Source organism: Thunnus albacares, chromosome 11, assembly GCF_914725855.1.
Source record: "Thunnus albacares chromosome 11, fThuAlb1.1, whole genome shotgun sequence".
NCBI lineage: Eukaryota > Metazoa > Chordata > Actinopteri > Scombriformes > Scombridae > Thunnus > Thunnus albacares.
The window spans coordinates 13,485,326-13,505,703 of NC_058116.1; the positions used below are offsets into that span (position 1 = coordinate 13,485,326).

At 42.5% G+C, this 20,378-nt stretch overlaps 1 protein-coding gene across 1 annotated transcript in view; it reads right to left on the reverse strand.

Annotated features, from left to right (window-relative positions):
• Window positions 1–562: 562 nt before the first annotated feature.
• Window positions 563–20,378, reverse strand: part of igsf3 (immunoglobulin superfamily, member 3) — a 72,411-nt gene continuing 52,595 nt past the window's right edge. Inside the window, exons 6-9 of the mRNA XM_044365021.1 lie at window positions 18,984–19,409; window positions 7,802–8,212; window positions 5,471–5,917; window positions 563–4,704 (exon numbers count right to left, since the gene is read on the reverse strand). Of these exons, the coding sequence (XP_044220956.1) occupies window positions 4,454–4,704; window positions 5,471–5,917; window positions 7,802–8,212; window positions 18,984–19,409 (1,535 nt within the window). The 3' untranslated portion in view covers window positions 563–4,453. The remainder of the gene's footprint in view (window positions 4,705–5,470; window positions 5,918–7,801; window positions 8,213–18,983; window positions 19,410–20,378) is intronic.

Sequence of the window (20,378 nt, forward strand, 5' to 3'; positions counted from 1 at the left end):
GTTTACTGCATGGGAGTTATGCCTGTGAGAGAGAGAGAGAGAGAGAGAGAGAGGAAGAGTGAGCGAGTCCATCTGCATTGGATGAGTTATGAATGGAGAGATGTGATTTGCTGAGGCTGTCAAAAAAGTGCCGGGTTAACTTGCGAGAGCCCCTCTAAGCATAATTTATCCTCTGACATGCTGACCCATTCCTTCTCTCTCTCTCTCTCTCTCTCCCCATCTCTCTTTTACACACACACACACACACACACACACACACACACCAACAGACAAATGCAAACTGAACATACACAGTAAATAAACCCTCATGTTGTTCAGGAGCTCAGAGGTCAAAATCCCACGCAAAAACACCCAGCTGCCTGCAGGGCATTAACCTTGAGTTCACGGTTAAAGCAGAACTAGATGATTGGGATGGTAGCTGGTACTATTTTAGTACAGCACGGTTGTTTTGAGAAAACTGGATCGATATGCTGTTCTGATAAATCATCTCCAAATACTGCAAAATACATACGCTTGAAAGGAAAACAGGGATTTGCTCTGAATGTATTTTATTGCAATAAACTGACAATAGCAAAGTGCCTTTTTAATGGTCACGATGGCAACTATTTGACAGAATAACAGAAGAGAAAATAAACAAACCATGGTCATATAAAAATACATCACTGAAAAATAAAGCATCACTGGCTGAACTGAAAACATCACCACAAACTATTTTACACCTAAACCTGGAGCCAGCACACAGTCAATACATGCAGCCCTCAAAACGCAGCTACAACACCGTCAGAACGTCTGGAGGAACCTTGGGAGGCAGCTATGGATGGTATTATTATTATTATTATTACTACAAAAACATCGTTCAGAGCACGACTGTACAGCTCCGATGATGATGGCGGCATTGTGAAACACACATACACACATACTCTGTAACCACACCCTCCACTTCCTGGCTCAAGTCTAGAAAGATGAAATGAGTTCAGTTTTGAATGAATGAAGTCCAGGATTATGAGATTTACACACTGAAGCTAAAGCTGCTGTTCAGTGGCAATCAATTACCCAACCTGCATCTCTGGGAATGTTCAAGATTTATAAAAGGCAATCATTCAAACCAACAAACAAGCTCCTGTAGTTTTTGCTTATGAAAAACTGAAATCAGGTCCCTATCAGTATTTATTGCCAATGCAAATACAAGTAAATAAGATATGAAACCATTACTGTCAAATCACTAAGACCCTTTCCAAGAGCTCAGTCATCAATTATCCCTGGTGTTATGGCAACAAAACAGGAAGTTAAAGACTATTTATCATATGAAAAGAGAGGTAGGCTGCACACTGGATATTGCAATTTAATGAGGCAACATTTCAACCACCAAGCTCTGTTCTGCAAACTACCATGCGAGAAAAAAACTGGCTATATGTACTGTATATGCACACAGAATATGACAGCTCCACCTACAATTATATCACATGATACCAAAAGAAACTTAGACTATTTACAGATTTATCTTCCTCATGCACAATCACAACACTGTACTAATTTCTATCATTGTACATTTGTCAAAAATGTGTATTATACAGTTTATACCCTGTAGAGTCTATTAGCCAGTTGTAGGAAAGTTGCCATCGGACTTCACATATACTGTATATATAGTGGACACTGTCTTGGTTTATAGAAGTTTTTTGTATCATGTGTTTTTCTGATTGCATGTGGAGTTTTCAGTTTTTCTCTTACATGAGCGTTCGCCTGACAAAGATCATGATGTTGCCTCATTAAATAATTGGTTTCTTGCAATATTCTGTGTGTGAACTACTTCTCTTTTTCCCTTGCATGTTGCTTTCATCCTGCACCCAACTGAGGTTCGATGTGCACACTATCCAAATATCTCTGGTGTAAAAGCACTTGTAAACACCAAAGTAATGATGAGTAGAGACATCTAATTAAAAGGGCCCTTCCTTTGAAGACACAGATCAATTTAGTTGTAGCTGAATTCCCTGCACATGTATCGCGTGTCTAACTTCCTTGACTTAAAAGCGCCGGCTATTCTTCACATGGAATAGTGTGGTCTACTTGAAATGGACTGGTTACCTTGAAAAACAGTGGAGGAAGGTGAAATATCAGACCCCGCTGGCTTGTGTCAGTATCAGTTATGTACTTTTGGCGTTTTTGACACAAATCTGTTTAATGAAGTGCTGCATGAAGCAAAGCATTAAAAAGACAACTATAAGCAATAATATCAAACACAATCTCCACAACAGCCATTCTTGAAATAAACCACTTCACAGGTTCGAAGGGCATCTGGAATTGGCAGTCAGATATCGTAAATAAATGAGGGACCGGGCTTTGCGTCAACTCTTGGCTCAGGAAGTTGGGGGGGGTTGGGCACTGCTCTGTCACACAAACACAATGCTCAAAGAGTTCAAAGTTTACAAAACATCAAAATTCCTCCTGCAATATTGTCATGCAATATACATGTTGACACGATTGAGACAACAATGTCAAGTTTCGAGAGTTTTCATGTCCAGTCTGGCAGTGAGAGGGTTAGGCCCAGATCGGGTAAAGGATTTCACACCTCTCCTGGCTGTTGCGTTCCAGGGAAGGTGACAGATTTTCAACCCTTCTGCCTTGCGTCAGGGGAGCCGAGGAGGACGCCCTCAGCTAGAATCCATGATTAGAAGATGTTTTAACAGTTCAGTTTCATCAGTCTTTGATCAAACATCCTACCTAGGTGTTACATCACATTTCACTAAATAAACGCGACTCAAGCAAAAAGCATCAAGTGAATCCATTTTCGTGACTTGTCTGTTCAACTATTGTACATGTAAAGCCACAGTAATTTTCATTATAGGTATAGATATACAGTGTTTTGACACTGACCGAACTTGACAACCCGGTATGAAATGCTACAGACTGCAATGCGCAGGACAAATCTAGCATTTCTACATCTACCACATTGCCATCACACAGGCTATTGACATAATCTACTTGGTGCAGTTGCCTGGCAACACAAGCAGCACAGTTCTTAAGGAATTTCAAAGCAAAAAGAAAATCTTACAAAGCTATGCAAAGTAGTATAAAACAATAAATAGAAAAATCTTTAAAATAAACACAAAAGTCAAACATTTGCCCTCACCCATCAATGTGTTTTCATATAATGTGCAGATAACATTTTTAGAGTGTTGTACTACACATCTACATATTAGTAATCTTCAGTGTGGCTCTTAATAAATCAGAAGTTGTTTTTTTCTTAAACTAATATGCATCTTTTCAAATTCTGATATCTTTCAAAGAAAGGACAGAGTGGTCGTACTGGGGAACTTAAAGAAATGTGCAAGAATTTAATTTCAGTCAATAACCCCCACTGTGTAATTTAAGCAGGACAATTCAACTGATTTAACATGAGTGTAAAAATTGCCCTTTTGCCCACAAGGCCCCTAAACCCACAGCAGGAGGTAAGCAGACATATTCAATCTGCCTCAGAACCAATCCGCTTTCCTCCTCTCTTTAAAACTTCAAACATTAGCTGCAGAGGACAGCGTGGAAATAAGGAGGTTTTGGCACTGAAAAAAAAAAAAATCCCTTATGTCAAAGTACGTATATCCTCAGCAGGAGAGAGCTGTTCATTTATTCTCCATCCTTTCCGACCTCCCTCCCTCTTTTTTTCTCTCGCCGTCTCTTTTCGGAGAGAAGGAGGATAGAAGAGAAGAGCGGAGCAGTCTCTCACTAAGGCCAGAGTGTCTGGCAGTGTTTAAGTGGCGCACCAGGACCTGTTTCTGTCTGCCAAGGCAAATTCATTGTGGAGGCAGGTGGGCCAGCACACATACACACATCCTCACTTAGGACACAGACTTGTGTGTCCTTTGCTTTGTCTCTATGCAGGCTGGCAACCAAGTCATCAGCTACGGAGTCAGTGGGAGCAGAGCATCACTATGGCAACCAACATAGTGGGCCAGGCTGCTCTTGGATCATTGCGGAGACTTTTTTGGCATCCACTCAGTGCCGGAGTTGATTATAGAGTTCCTTCTCTTAAATGTTCTTCCCGGATTGGCCAATGATCTCATGTGCACAGTTTCTTTTCTTTTGAAAAATAGACAAATATTCAGAATAATAAAAATCAAAATGCAGCTATGAGACTAAGTTTCACAGAAAACAAAAAGTTGAGAGGCTCATGATACTCTCTTGCCCTTCGATTCTCACTCGCACAATTACTCGTGCTAACATGGCACACCCATTCTAATCCACACACACACACACACACACACACACACACACGCACACACACACACACACCATAAAACAGGCAGCCACCAGGGTTGGAATTTTTAAACTGATCAACTGATTGACTAATTCAACACAGCAGTGAACGACAGTAAGGTCTGAAGGTGGAGTCCAGATATGCTCCCTGACATTCTGTTGGCTGGATCCGCGATGTGCGCGTGGCAGTGTGCAGGACCCTCGCTTAGTCAACGGAGCCAGGGTGCAAGCTGAGCGCAGGTGGATCCAGACAGGTGGGAGAGTAACTAAGGTGAGGTTCTTTAATCCACAGGAGCGGGGCGCCGTTCTTGCCTTCTTGGCTCTTGCTGTTGTTGCGGCTCTTGTAGCGCACTAGCAGCAAGGCGATGAGGAGGATGCCGAAAATGGGGAAGGGGTAAAAGAAGACGAAGTAGAAGAGGGAGTCATTGGAGCACACAACCGACTGGAGAGTGGACACTGTTGACAGAGAATATACAAATCAGGGTTTTTCAAGGGTTTTCTTGTATTATTTTTTAGGAAATTAAATGGATTTCTAGTTCTAGGTTTTTGTGACTCTTATAGCATTTTGAATGGTCTTCATACAGTTACAAATAATAATACTAAAACTTTATTTATATAGAATCTTTCATACATGGGGTGAAGCTCAACGTGCTTTACAATAATGTAAAGAATCAAGTACTGCGTCGTAAAACCAAAACAATCGAATGAGTAACAAACAAAAGAGGCTGCAAATAGCAAGAACAGCTATGTTAAGAACAATAGAGTATGTGAAAGAAATAAAACAAAAGGAAAGCATAACAATAATAAAATATGTAAAAAATATGTAAATGATATTCTATGATATCTAGTTGTTGACATTTGTGAGTGCATCTTTTTGACTTCTTAAGATCCCACCGCTGCATTTGACACTATTAATCACTCGCATTTAACCATAAACAGTAGGAGGTCTGCTTCTGGCTCCACTTTCAACTGGATTTGTTCCTATCTTCAAAATGAATGTTGTGACTGGGGAAGCAAGATCATCCGAGGCTGGGGTGACATATAGAGTACCTAAGAGCTCCATGACTGGCTTATTAATATTCTCTTTTTATTTGTACTGTTACACAGATGACACATTAGGATTGAGCAATATAATCTACATATACCATGAGACAAAACATTCATAAGAGCAGCAGTTAATTACATACTAAGCTCAGTATAATTTAGTTAATAAAGGACTTACCCTGTTGCAGTACATTGACAATAGTGAACCCAGAATTATTGGTGGCCAGGCGGTACCATGCGTTGCGGGGGTTAAGTAGCCACTCCTCTACATGGCAGTAGTATCGGCCTGTGTCTGTTGGCCGTGCACCCTGAATGGTTAGGCTGTACTGGTCGGAGGTCATCCTCTCAAACTGCAGGCGGGAATTTGGCCCCGCCTCCTCTCTGGGACTGCAGTTTCCATTTCCGAAAACGGCATCATGTCCGATGGAGAACACGCACTCTCGCTCTCTCTCTTCTTCGGCCAGCTGTTCCTCCTCATCCTCGTCCTCGGGGCGCTCCACGTACCAGGACACGGAGAAGCGGGAGTCCCGGGATGACTGGGAGGGAATGCTACAGCCCAGTCGGATAGAGCCAGCCTCCGGCACTGTGACGTTTGACTCCATCTCCTCCACCTGCAGTCGAACCTCTGCAGATGTGCAAGAAGATAATAAGAGAAACAGAAGAAGGACAGAAAAAGTGGACACGTATTTAAATATATTTCTTAGAGCCCAGCAATACAGCACAAGTCACAATATTCACTCAAAGCAACATTAACAGCTGCTTTTTGAGTGCTGCTTTTATGAATAATTAGTCTATTAATCAATTAGATGATCAACATAGGTAATAATTTGAGTAATTTTCAAGTGAAAATACCAAACATTTCCTGGTTCCAGCTTTTCAAATGTCAGAATGTTCTTCTTGTCTTTGTCTTATATGATAGTAAACTGAATATCTTTGTATTTTGGATTGTTGGTAAGACAAAATAAGCAATTTGGAGATGTCAACTTGGCCTCTACGAAACTGTGATAGACTTTTTTTCACTATTTTATGACATTTTATAGAAAAAAACAAAACAAAAACAGCAAATGAACAACAAACTTTCAAAATCTGCAAACAAAGAAAAATAAAAAAAAAAGTCCCACAGTGCCTGTAGCCATCAACGGTCTTTGAGCTCCCCAGCAAGGTTAGATTCTTCCCCAAGGCCAGTGTTTCTGTCTGTATGGGTATGCTACAACCCTTTAGGGGTGTTACAATGACCCAGTTCTGCTGCAGTTAAAAAAAAAAAAAAAAAAAAAGAAGCACCGAAGACCTGGCTTGCTTGGGCTCCTCTCACACACAGTTTGGAACGATCGTCTTGTTAAAGCAAAACGAGAGGCAGGAAGGACAGCAGGAGAGCTGAGAAAAAAAAAAAAACTAGTGCTGGCACACATTTCCACTCATCTTTCCTCCCGACAGGCAGATGTCTGGATGACTTCCGAGGTGAATGTATTTTTAAGCACCTTAATGAATATCCATGATGTTTATACAGCATATTTGATGTATCTTATGTGATTTATTCATATAGAAATCTACATATTTATTAATAATATACTATATCTTCCTGATTAAGTGTAAAATAATGACAGCCAAGTCCATGGTGAGCTTCAACAAACAAGTATGCGTTTACTTTTTGAATCAAAAGGTGATACTAAGCCAAAGCATGAAAATAATCAATTCCTTAGACACACACAAAAAAGCCTAATATAAGGTGCATATATCTCTGCATTTATATAGTCTGTGTGCTGTAGCTCAATTAATTGTGGGAGCAGCATCAACTACTCTGTCTACATAAAATGAGAGTGTTTTCCTTGTCCTACTGGCTTATGACCAGGCATTTTGATCTTCAGTTTCTAGTTGGACAGATGCCATATCATTTCACACTGTATTATAAACAGGATACCTGGCAGAAGATCACAGTTCTCAGAGACATCTGAAAAAAAGTGACCTTCATCTGGTACATGGAATACATTCATGCAAAAAAAGGTAATGTCAAGCATATGGGTTGTTATTATTTATTTGCCTTTTCTGGACATGGAAATTTAGTCAAGTTGAGAGACTATCTTGTTGTGGGATGTCTGGGTTTGGATGGCAGTAGGAACATCGAGGCTTTGAGGCACTTGATTTGAGTACAAGATTTGAGTACTGGACAAGAGGTTTAGGTTCTTCATCTGAGCCAAACTGTGCCCTCCGGTGTGGCATATGACAGCTGGCATGGCCTCATCCCATTTTTTTGCCACCTGAGCACTGCTTGAGGAAGGTGTAAGGTCATCAGAGCGAGACAGCCTTGAGGCCTTGAGCAGAGCATGTGGGAGACGGAGGCAAGGTGAGGGGAAAGCAATTTAGAGGGAGGGATTTGAACATTGGGGTAACAATGTTCAACTGGTCCAAAACAGGACAACATGTGAGACTAAAGTAGCAGCTGCTGCTTCCCTGCAGTGGGAATAAATAAGCATACTGTTAAAGAGAATAGCAGTTCTGACCGCTTGCTCACCTGGCTGTCGAACCAGAACCTGCGTGAACCCCGAGGACTCCCTGGAGAGTCGATACCAGGCTCCATCTGGGTCGCTCAGCCACTCCTCCACCAGGCAGTAGTATGTCCCAGAATCACTGCTCTCTGCCCTGTTCAGCGTCAGCACATAGAGATGAGGTGACAGCCTCTCCGCCTGCACGCGGCGTCGCAGTCTCTCTTCGTCCGCGTAGGCGCCGTACTCGAATGCCCCAGAGCGTTCAATTCTCAGCAAGAGCTCATCAGCTTCTGACCCCGTCGCACGCCTCACGTACCACAACACAGCGTGCTGCGATTCCTTGCTGGTCTGGGCGGCGATGGAGCAATTGATCCTGACACGACTGTCCTCCAGGTACACCTGAGAGTGGTTGGTCTTTTGCACTTGCAGCTTACTCTCTGCAAAGAATTAGGAGGAAGGGGATCAGGTGGGGAGAAAGAACAGACAGTCATTCTTATGGGTGCCGGAAAATGTGAATGCTGGTGACAGGTACACCATGCAATTTCTGTTTTTGTGACAGACGACCTGTAGCTGGGTTTATTTCTGGTGGCAGCAGGGCAGGAAAAGATAGCGGTGCGGCAGATGACACAAGAAAAAGAAAGAAATATGAGGGAAAGAGAAAGAAGGGGGAAATGTCAGGCATATCAAAGCTGAGGGGATGCGAGGTCTGTTGGTATCAAGGTAGAAATGTAAGGTAAGATACAGAACAACAGAAGAGACACGAGTGAAGGAGGGATGAAGGGGGGTTGTAACGGAGGGTACGGATATTATCAGGTAAGATATGAGACAAAAGCAGGGCAGGGGGTCTGTCAGTCTGCCAGAAAGAGAAAGAAGAAGCTACGCATTTATAAAGTCAAGCAAGGATGGGTAGAGAGCAGATACGAGAGGGAGGAGACGATTGAGAGTTGTGACTGAGATGTCAAGAAGGAGCTGAGGCGGCCCAGAGTGCTGTGACAGGATTGGTTACAGTGACATTGGTAGTGGGATAGGATTAGCTGCAGGTACATCAGGTGTGACCGCGACCAGAGCCCCGCTGTCACATGCTTGGGGGAGGATTAGTTCAGTACAAAGCATGTAGACAACACACCTACACACACACACACACACATACCCCCTGAAACAAGATGTATAAAAAGAAAGACACACAACGAAAAATTATTCACATCCACAAACTCTCAGGCAGAAGAGAGCAATATTTTCTGCTGTATTTGTGTATCTTTCTACATTACATGAATTAGGACAGCTCTGCTATTTCAGGAGATGTTGAAAGAATTGAGATTATTATTAGACACCTAAAATGCTAATCAAAATGCTATTTACCTGCACACAAACAACTGCCACCCAGCTTTAATACATGTCAAACTATTCAACACACTCGTATTTCTAAAGTGCATTTTCTTGCATCTTTCACTGGCAGACCAAATGCAGACTACAGCTCGAACCCCAGCATTAATCATCTCTATCCTAAACAATAATGATTGACACACAGACAGCGAGTTTGTTGTTGCTGGATGAGATGATTACTGATATCTGTCAGCATTAACTAAAAAAAACACACTTATTAAGTGATCGGGTGTATTTACTGACAAACAGTAGATATATGGGAAACATATTTTTAAGGTAAATATGCACAGGAAGCCTGACAAATATAGTTTTTCTATAATTTATAGTGTATAAATTAAGAAAAACAAATAACTTGAATATTTGAATTTTGTCACAAAGGAATGTCTAAAGACACAAAATTAGTTTGTTTAATCATCACCTGACTTCTGGTCCTCTTGTTTTGTAATCTAAGTATATTTAAGAACACTAATCATATTATAATTATTATCATAAAACAACATTCATCACATAATGAGATAACCCATATTATTTAAATGACCAAAGTAGCCTAAATACACTAATTGGACAATAATGAGACATAATAATATTAATAAACATCCACTGCACTTATGGGTGATTTACTGTGGCAACAAAATTGACATGACAGAGTCAAGTGCACAATTTCAGCTAATCAATTATTAATTTAGGCATTCAAACAATGTGTGAATAAGAGAACATCACCAAGAAGCTTGAGGTAACCATTAAAGCTTTTTTTAATTTATAGTATCATGATGCAAATATATATTTCTCTTTCGGAGTTCCGTTCATGAAAACAGAGTAAGGCAACAGGCAAATTAGGCTAAACACCCTATAAACAACAAACAAAAATGAATGAATAATCAATTAACTAAAAATAAGTTTTACACAAAATTTGTGAGGAGGCTAAATCATCATGAATTTGAACACATCTGACTGTCCCTAAAACACACTTCCAGCACACATTCAGCACCTTGACTGCATTTTCCACAGACAGCTTTCCTACACTTCAGGCACTCGGCAAAGGTTTTTTTGTATTCTCCTCTGCTCTTTTTATATTTTACTTATGACTTGACGTAGTTATCAGATCACACTCTCCAACGAATGCCGTTGCCTAGCAACTCACAATGTTAAAACATAAACCGTGTGGAAATAAATGCATTTCATATATGGGTAAATTTTACCCGGTGGCGGTTATAGGTATAAATGCCTACGCTTTTAATTTGGATTCATCTTCACCATCTTCTTTTAACGATAGGGGGCTGCTATACAACATTATTTTAGAAAAAGGCAGACTTTGGGACATGAATATTTCATTCAAACATAGTAGTGTACAACTGAAAAAACGTCAAGGGATGCTCTAGTGATAAAAAGGGTTTTGTAGAAAAACTGCATGTTTACAAGTACGTAAAATACATATCAGTATTTGATAGTGGTACTGAAACTCAGGTATTGTATCTGCATTAAGAATTTCAAATAATACCCAGCCCTAATCAGGAATATACATTTGAAATAATCAGGTTTTTCTAATAACTTGACATACAAACACATATTTGTCCTGTAAAATCTTGTTTTCTGATGGATTTACTGACTAATCTGACCCCATATGAAACTCTGCATTCCCATTTTTTCCTCTGTGCTTCTGTTGCGTTCTTAAACAACTCCCTCATTTCACATTTCATGTACCCTGCTAGCTCACGCTAAGCTTTGCTATGTCTGACTGACTGATTGACTGCCTAGGGTCACAGCCATCTGCCCAAAAAGCTTCACCCTTATCCACAGATTGGTGAGCGTGCTCAAGCGATCGCTGTTTGTAATCCTGCATATCTACATTGTACATACAATATGTACACATTCAAAAGATGCGTGGCTACAAGGCATTGCCAGACCACCCTACTGTGCAACGGCATTTCGAGCTAGCATCTCAAATTAGTCATCATCGTTGCCTCGGTACCCACCAGAGACTTGGTAGGAAGCCTGACAATCTCACCATCAAGAATTACTGCCGAGCCCTGCGGAATCCTGGCAATCATTTTTTTTGCAGGAGAATTACCGCAGAACCTCCTGAAGTGGAACCATGCAGGATTGGATTGGCACAGGACAAAGCAATTCTCTGACGTTCCCATTTGAAGTTTGAATCCGCAGCCAGGAGAAAAAACACTGGAGGCTGAAAGCCTGTTGCCGTACATCAGTGTTTACAGAAATGCCTTTTTAAAGATAAAATAGGCTAATTATTCAAGCCCTATTAAGTAACATCATTATAAATTACCACTCACTCAAGCAAAGACAGGAAGACAAATAAAATGGAGGCACAATGGGCAGAAAGGCGGAAGAGTAATAAGGGGAAGAAAAATACTGTCTTTTCCGTCCCAAAACAGCCTTTAAGTCTCCGCTCCCTCCAGAATACTCTTGCTGTGAAATGTCACAGTTGAGAACAGCGACTTCACAGACCAGCCTGTCACATCATCTGACACGTGTCCACTCCCACAGAGAGCGAGGTTTCTTCCTTGAGCTGTAGCCATCCTACCGTACCACCAGTTACATCAATGCGTCCGCTGACGCAAGCAGTAGGAAAGAGGCTAAAAATTCTATAAGATGTACATACAGCATGCAGTGTGTTTGCGTATGTGGTATTGTTAAGGGCAGATTCATTATGTTGTGGATATAGACCCCGCATAGGTCGTCAGTTCATTCACAGATTGTTAACGAGGCTGCTCATCATGTAGCTACTGTATGCGCATTCCCTAAACAGTAAGAGTAGTTCTTGTGTGATGGCAAAGCAATACCTATTTTTAAGTGTGATCACGTTCTTCGCTACTGTGTTTCTTTAATGAGCCTCGAGGGTCAAATTCACAAAGTAAGAGAAAAATCTATGATTGGAAACATTTGTTATCACTGCTCTGCATTAGTTCTTGTGCCAGTCAAACTTGGCCTCAGTGTATGGGAGTGAAAGTGGTTCTCATTTTTTCAAGAGGCAAAAAACTGTGTGCCTGTGTACATTTTGTGTCTATTTTTTTCTCAGGTAGGAGATAGAAGCTCATTATAACTTTGAAGTTAACCTTGAACATACATTTTGAAACTGTCATTACAGTGTACACAAACACACACACAAATCTACACACAGTACAGTCACTAATTGGCTCATTGAACCCTTATCTCCGCTTCTCAAACGCCCAAATTATCTTGTTGAATAGCAACACAAAACTGGAGAGTTGAGATCAAGTTGTCTTTTCCTTTTCAGTAGAGGTAAGTACACAAAGGCAACAAACGGCAGCCCCAATTTTGATAAGGAAGAAAAATAGCACCCAAAGTACACCCAAACCCCAAAAGCTGCACCACACAACTGTTGTTTATGAGGTTGAGCAACGAAGCAGATGAAAACATCTTTGAGTCTGGGGGGGGAGGAGAAGTGCACAGCTAAGGATGCTACTGTGGCATATCAACGCACGCTTACCACTGCTTGCACACACGCGCTAGTAAAAAATGTTTAGGATAACTTCAAAGGAGCTCAGAAACTGTCCGGCCAAGTGTTCAGAGGAGGAGAATACAGCCTGAGATTCTAAAATCAAAGAGTGTTATCCTTTATTCTTGGAGAGGAAATTCAATTCATTTTCCATCTCTCTTTCATGCCTTTGCTCCAGGTGAAGTCTTTTAATACGAGACAGGCTCTAAACATTAGGGTTGAAATGTCTGCTTCACCCTTGCGCTTAACTCTCATCTCTCCCCTTTCTTGGCAGTCTTTGTTTTGACCAATCATCACCTTTCCTCCCCTCTGTGTTACCATGATTTCTGTCTCTCTTGATCACATTCTGTCTAATCACCTGACACTATCTTGAATATTCAGCAGCCTCACCTGTGGGTTCATGAATATTAATGAGACCTAAATGAAGTGCCTCACCAGAGGTGCTGGTGGGTCTCTGCCTAACATTTTGACTCTTTTTAAATATAATCTAATATGTTCTTAATGACCACTGAACTGACAACCTATCTACTGGGCCAGGGATGTAATGCTTCCACTTAGTTGAAGGAGGGCAAGAGACATAGAGAAAGAGACATGAAGAGATGAGAGGGATGAATAAAAGCAGAGAGGCAGGCAGGGAGAGAGGGATGAGATACTTTAAAATACAGGATGAGAGAAAAGTAGGATAGTTAAGGGATATATCACCAAACTGAACAGATATTCACACGCACCTACCAACGGAGAGCGGAGGAGTGAGAGTGAGTGTACAGAGGGTGGGAGAGAGCCTGGGAAAGATGAGAGAGATGTAAAAGACAGAAAGTGAGAACATGCTCCTGCGGGGATTTTGGAAAGCAGCAGGCAGTCTCTCCAGCTCCACTCCAAAGGACTTATAGTCTTAATGGCTGCCTGCTCCTCCTTTAGCATTAGCATTAGCACAGCCCAGGGCTAATCCACGGCCAGGACCCCGAGCATGTCAGGACGGAGGGCTTAGACGCCTTCCTGATCCCCTGCAGAACAGCTCACTTTGGCTTGCTGCTCCTCGCCAACCCCTTGCACTTCATACACAAACACACACACACACACACACACACACACACACACTGCTCCATCCCTCCGGCCCATCTGGAACTCTGTCACAGATGAGAGCAGGATGCTAGACACAAGCAATGAGGGATGGGGTTCCCCCTGACTGAAAAGTAGCTCCCATGTCGAATTGGGAGACTAATTTCTATGCTAATGATGGCGATGTATCTATGATCCCATTGTGTCAGAGGGATATTACCTCTCCTCATCCCTCCTCCTTTCCAACTCCCCCTACAATATCATTAAGACCGGGCTAATTATAGGGATCTTTGCACGTAACAGCAGCCTTGAACACACCCAGACAGAGACACACACACACACACACACACGCAACCTCCAACAATATAATTTCTATTCTCCACCACTGGTACCAACACACAGATGCACTGACTGCACTTTCCCTCTTCCTGCCTGCCTGTCTGAAAGAGTGATTGCTGGACGCAGACAGGCCCGACGGGAAAACGGATGCACAAGAGAGGGGTGACACACGGGGTCAGGGCAGGGGAACTCTGGGAGATTAATGACCCGAAAAGAGCTGGAATGGGAGGGGAGAGCATAAAGACATATCTGATTGAGCCATACGCCTGTGTGCATGTGTGTGTGTGTGTGTGTGTGTGTTAGGAAGAGGTCTGCCAATAAGCATAAAACACATTATGCTCATTAAACCACAGTGAACAGTGGTCATTGAGTCAGTGCAGGCAAGAAGCTGGTGTGTGTGTGTGTGTGTGTGTGTGTGTGTGTGTGTGTGTGTGTGTGTGTGTGTATGTGTATGCGTGTGTATTCAGGAGGCAGCACTCTTGAGCCTTTCCTGCTTTGCTCCAACTATTAGCTATTGATTTACATGGGGAGCAGCAGCACTGTAGCTAGCTCTGAGTTATGACTTCAATTACAGCAGCAGCAGGACACACAAGCATGCATATGCGCGCACACACATACACACACACAAACAGAGGTGCTTAAGAGAGATGGAGAGACACAACACAGAGAATCTCATTGTGTCTGCAGATTGGCCGAACAAGGAAATGAGGCCCAGACTGGATTGGATTTGACAGAAAAATGTGCCCGTGTGCGTGCGTGAGTGAGAGAGCGCAAGGGTTCACTCTTGTGAGGAGGGAAGACGACAAAGGGAAAGAGCTTGACCTTGAATGTCTGAAACAGGCGTGATTAATCAAAAACCTTTTATGAAATTATTTTCTGTTTCAGTGCACCCCTCAAAGGCTCTTCATTTGTCACCTTCATTATGACCCTGTGTGTTCATGTGCATGTCTGTATGTGTGTGTGCGCAACAGACAGAAAGACGGCATTTAGATTTGTATATGCAACATATAAACTGTACGTGGGAGAGGCAGCCAGTACGCAGAGTGCAGCCTCAGGTGAGCTTGTGGGCAAACCCAAACTATATCTGAAAGAAAAACAGGGCACGGAAAAGGTTTACAAACCCTGTCACCAACAATAACACTCTGATAAATCTGCTATTATGTGCAAACAAGCACAGCTGCCATATCCTTATTATTCATGAAATACTGACAATGGTGAAGAAGCTATTTGAAGGAAAATGTAAACATAATAGAGAGAATTATGAGGAGGAGGAGGGAAGCAGGGAATTATAAAATATTTAAAAATCACAAGAGTGAGAAAGAAGCTGGGGGCGTGCGTGGAGGAAAACATGCAGCTAAGTGAGAGTGAAGGGGAAAGAAGACATTAAAAGAGACTTATGGGGAGAGTGAGAACAAAATAGACAGACAGAGATAGAGCGGCAGCAAGAAAAGGAGGACATGAGGGTGATAGGCTGGGCCTTAATGAAGACAGACAGCTCCTATCCATGCTTTGATAAGCAGGAATTTCCAATCACTTCAGTGACGCCAACACTATCAATAACAGCTGGGTGGCAAGTGCTTCACTGGCATGAAAGGAGAACACATGAGGCATATGCTAGTGCCAGCCCATATTAAATGGGACGATACCCTCAAGAACTATTAGAGAGAGAGCGCGACACAGAGATATGAGCCAGGACAAGATAAAGTAGGGGAAAGTGGGAGGCATATATCCTTTAACTCAAAGTGCAACCACAAGAGAGCAAAACAAGAGAGGAGAAGAAGAAGAAGCTTGTGCCTTGTGATGTTTTTGCTCATGTGAGTGAAAGGTAGCCAGGCAAGCGTAGGTGTGTGAGGAAAGATGAGGAAAAACTCTAAGTGGGACACCCCCCCCCCCAACCTCCCATCATCACCATCGTTCTAGCTCAACCAATAACCAGAAAGTCTTAATATTCCACTCCTCATGCCAGACACACGTGCACAAATGTGCACATGCACACACTCAAATGATGAGAAAAATGTATTGAACTCCCTAAACCACCATTAATCTAAACTCCGGTTCCATTAGGGAAGATGCAGCATAATTAGTTTTGTGTACTTTTTAGTGTGTCTGTGTGGTAAAAAGAGATGAAGAGTGTGTTTGTGTGTGTGTGTTTGTGTGTGTGTGTGCGCAGTTTATGAGTTATGAGTAGATGATATTAGATTGTGTCGTAGAGACAGAGGCTTCCCTGGTGATCCGCCATGCTGAACATGTGTTGCCATTATTGCATTTCAGAAAGACACAAAGAGAAAACTCAATCAGGTGAAATCTAATATTACTGCCACTGTATGTGGAACTGTATACCATATGCTTATGGGTTTTTTTCTTTTTTTTGAGAGTGTGTTTGTGGAGATCCTCTGCTGTGTGGGCTAATATTGAATCGTGTTCTACCAAAAGATAATTACACTTTAGCTCTGGGAGGTAAACCCCCCCAGCGTGTATCCATGTACTGCGTGTGTGTAGACATTAGCCTGATGGTGTTTGTGCTCCTGCTTGTGCTAAATGCTTCTCTCCTGCATCTATGTCTATGGTGGATAATTCAAGCCTAAATGCTGCACAAGGTTGCCCTCATAATGAACATAAAAATAATGCATGTGTGTGTTGGTCGGTGCAGATACGGTGGGTGAACTCCTCTGATATGACCCAGGGGACTTGCACACAGGCGCTGTGCTGCTAATGCAATCTGGAGCAGGAAGTAGGCATGGCCTGGGCTACAGGCCCCTCGCTAGTTTGACCAAACGTCACACTGACAGGCTTCGTTGTGGGTTTGGTCCAGCTTTTATCTACATCCAACTTTTGCTTCTGCCCATCTAAGATGCATGGACGTTGGAGATCAAGGGCACTATTTCTGATGCTAGTTTTCACTCTCCGCTTTTGAAGTTCCACAATAATTTAATGAGGAGCATCATTTTGCATTTGAAAACCTTTTTATGTTAAGCACACACACCCTTCTTCCTCCTGAATACAAGATTGTGGTGTAATGGACCATCAGAAAGCTGAGAGAAACAGTTCTGCTGTTGTGTCATCAGGGTTGAGGTAGGCTCCTGTATATATGCATGGTAAGCATATGAAAGCTTTCAGAGGCATGTCATAAGAAACATGGTTGCACTGGTATTCATGCAGAAACTTAGATTTAGACATGCACACATGTATGTGCATACACTATGCTGGTGAGGCAGCTCATACATATTGAGCAGGTACCTCTGGAAGCATGATTTAGAGTCTCTCAATTATGTATCTGGTCAGATGCTGTGTTTGCTCACACCTCATTACACACGCTCCCCTTTATCCCACTTCTTTTGAGAGAGGGACTGAAAATGCCAGCCGCTCATTTAGCCAGGAGTGTTTAACATTTAGGAAAACAGAAAGGAAAAAGCAGAAGATGGGAGAAGAGACGACATGAGGCAGAGAGAGACATCCGGCATTCTGACAAATGAATCATCAGTTTAAATGAAGGTCTGCTGCACAACCGAAATAGGTGGACAAGACGAACAACAGCGTGACCAGCACTGAGCCAGGCCTCGGCAACTAATAACATAAGGGAATTACTCACTCTCCTTCCCCTGCGAGACAGTGCCCTTACACACAGAATGATCGCACCGTAACAGTTACTGATTGGCTTTCAGACGGCGACTGATCACATCGTCACGGTTACTGATAGCATTACCAAGGTAACTGATCACTTTGTCATGGAGAAGCTGCTAGAAAAAGAGAATTGGGAGGTGGACCAGGTATTTACTTCCCTGCAAAATGTTTGTGTGTGTGTTCTCAGATTTTTCTGGTGAAGGATAAACAAAGTAAACAAACACATAGGAGGGAAGTAAACGAGCATTCATGATGATAAGTCGATTTCCAAATAACTCTTGAAGGGCTGGTGGACGCTGTGTGTTCCACGTGAATGGTTAAGGTCAGAGCACAGTCAGTCAAGCAAGTAAAGCACTCTCTCTGCACCTCTTCGATTCTGTATGTCTGTGCCTGTTTACATCGGTTTGCATTCATGTGTGTATCTGAATCAATAGCAGCGGGGAATGAGAGTCTATAATCTACATGTGTCTACACATGTGAGATAATGTTTTTGAACAGCATCTTATTTATCCTCTCCTCAACATGGAAGAGGCCTGTGGGCAGGCAGATGCACTCTATTCATGCATGCTCATGATCCCAAATATAACATTACAGACTGACATTTGGCATTTCAGATGATGCTGCGTGATTGCTGACTACTTTCTCATATTCCTCCAACCAAATCCATGCAATGGTGGTACTCCAGGTGCCACAATGCTTTGCTGGACTGCTTTGAAAGCCAGACTACAGCAGTGGTTTTTTTTTTATCAACAGGATGAGTATTTGCCTCCAGGCCCATTCACCTGAATAAATGAAGTATCATGCTGTTAAGGTATACCAGACTGGGCTAAATTGGGTCAGTGTGTGCTTGTGCGTATGTGTGTGTGTTTGTTGTTTAGCCACTAATTGGGCTATGTCTGAATGTGTTTTTCTGTGTATGCGTTTGGGGCCAATGAGGGTGGTGTAGACAGTTTAATGCGTCCGCCGAGGAAAAAAGTTCAAGGACAGATCGCTCACTCTCTTAATCACGCTTTCTCACTCTCTCTGTCTCAGTCCTTTGCTTCCGTCTATTATTATTATTTAGCGATCCATTCACTGTGCTCCATTAGGAGACTCCACCCCACACTGTACACACACAAATGCGCACACGTCCACACACACAGTAGCTAAACCAGAGACTAAGAGCAATTAGAGCAGGCAGAAATCTTCTAAGCTCTGCTGAATTCACAATATATGTGTGTGTGTGTGTGTGTGTGTGTGTGTATCTGTGTTTATTCCTATTTGTGTGCTGGTCTGTGTCTGTTCCAATTAAGTGTGTGCCTGCCTGGCGAGCCGCCATTCAGCTTTACCTGGCTGTAGGACGCTGATGCCCAGCAGGTTGGAAGTGCGGTTGGCTACTCTGCTCCAGCTGTTGTTGTAGTTCTTCCTCCACAGTTCAGCGGTGCACTGGTACTTGCCAGCCTCACGGCGCCCTGCCCGTGTCACTGATAGCCGGAAGTTTGTGTTGGAGTGGGAACGGTCCACAGTGGTGCGGGTACCCAATCCCAGCAACTGCTCCCCCCACCGCAGCGTGCCCTCTCGGGTGAAAGTCACCAGGTCTTTGAACTCTCCCTTGCTCTCGTCGCCCGCTTCTGTGCCAGTCGGCATGAAGCGCCAGGTGACGGAGGCGGGGACACGAGGGTTATGACGGGGCTTGACCAGGCATATGAGGTCAAAGGAGTCTCCGAATGTTACGGATGGCGTCCGTGACGAGGCCGACACCATGAAGGAGGATTCTAGATGGTGGAGAAAGAGGAGAGTTGATGTTAAGAGGACAGTATGTGAGGTGGTCTTTTCATTTGACTAATAAAGAACATACTTTAACAATATAAAATACATAATAGCAGTAATAATAATAAATAATAACAGCACTACAGGGCCTGGGTGTATGATTGAGTGTTTTCTCTAAAAGCTGAAACCTCAGAAACTGATATGGTGTTTGTAATCACTTCCAGGAAAGAAGTTTCCTTTTAAGCATGGCTACCAAGGGGAACAAAGACCCCTGCTGGAACAAATACAGACAGCATTTACTGAAACTGCACTGGGCCCATGCTGACATACTCAAAAAGAACCTCTTAATCTTCACTAGCATTTTTCTCCATCAGTAAGGCAAGTGCAGTATGTACAGTAAGTGAAGGCACCTAAGGAAAGTAATTTATTGTAGCTTGTGCATGTGTCTGTGCATGTGTTTGTATGTACTACCTTGGGCTTGTGTGTAAGTATGAGTTTGTGTGCTTGACTGTGAGACTGTGCTTCAAAATTAATGGTGATGCAACAAAGAAATCCCACGGGAGAGATTTCCTCTAAGCGCCGATGTTCGATCTACGCCCAACTCCTTGCCAAGTCTAAACTATCCTCATTAAGCTAAAAACGTTCACCCAGCTTCATATATTATTGCTAAGATACACCTCCACTGGAAACCAAGGGAGACAAGGGAGAGAAAGACTAGATAGACTAGATAAAGAAAAATCTCTTTTCTCCTTGGTCCTTTAATAACCTAGTCCTGCTGTGCCAAATTTGGGGTATTTCAATGAATGTGATTGACTGAGCTCGAATATGAGAAAGAGGATTATATACAGATAAAAATTTAAAAAAGGATGAAAGATGGAGGAGGAATGGGGAGATGTTGAAGTCTGATTTTTGCTAGATCAGATAATTTATTTCCTTGAGACTTTGCAGATTTCCCCATTATGTTCTTGTCAACA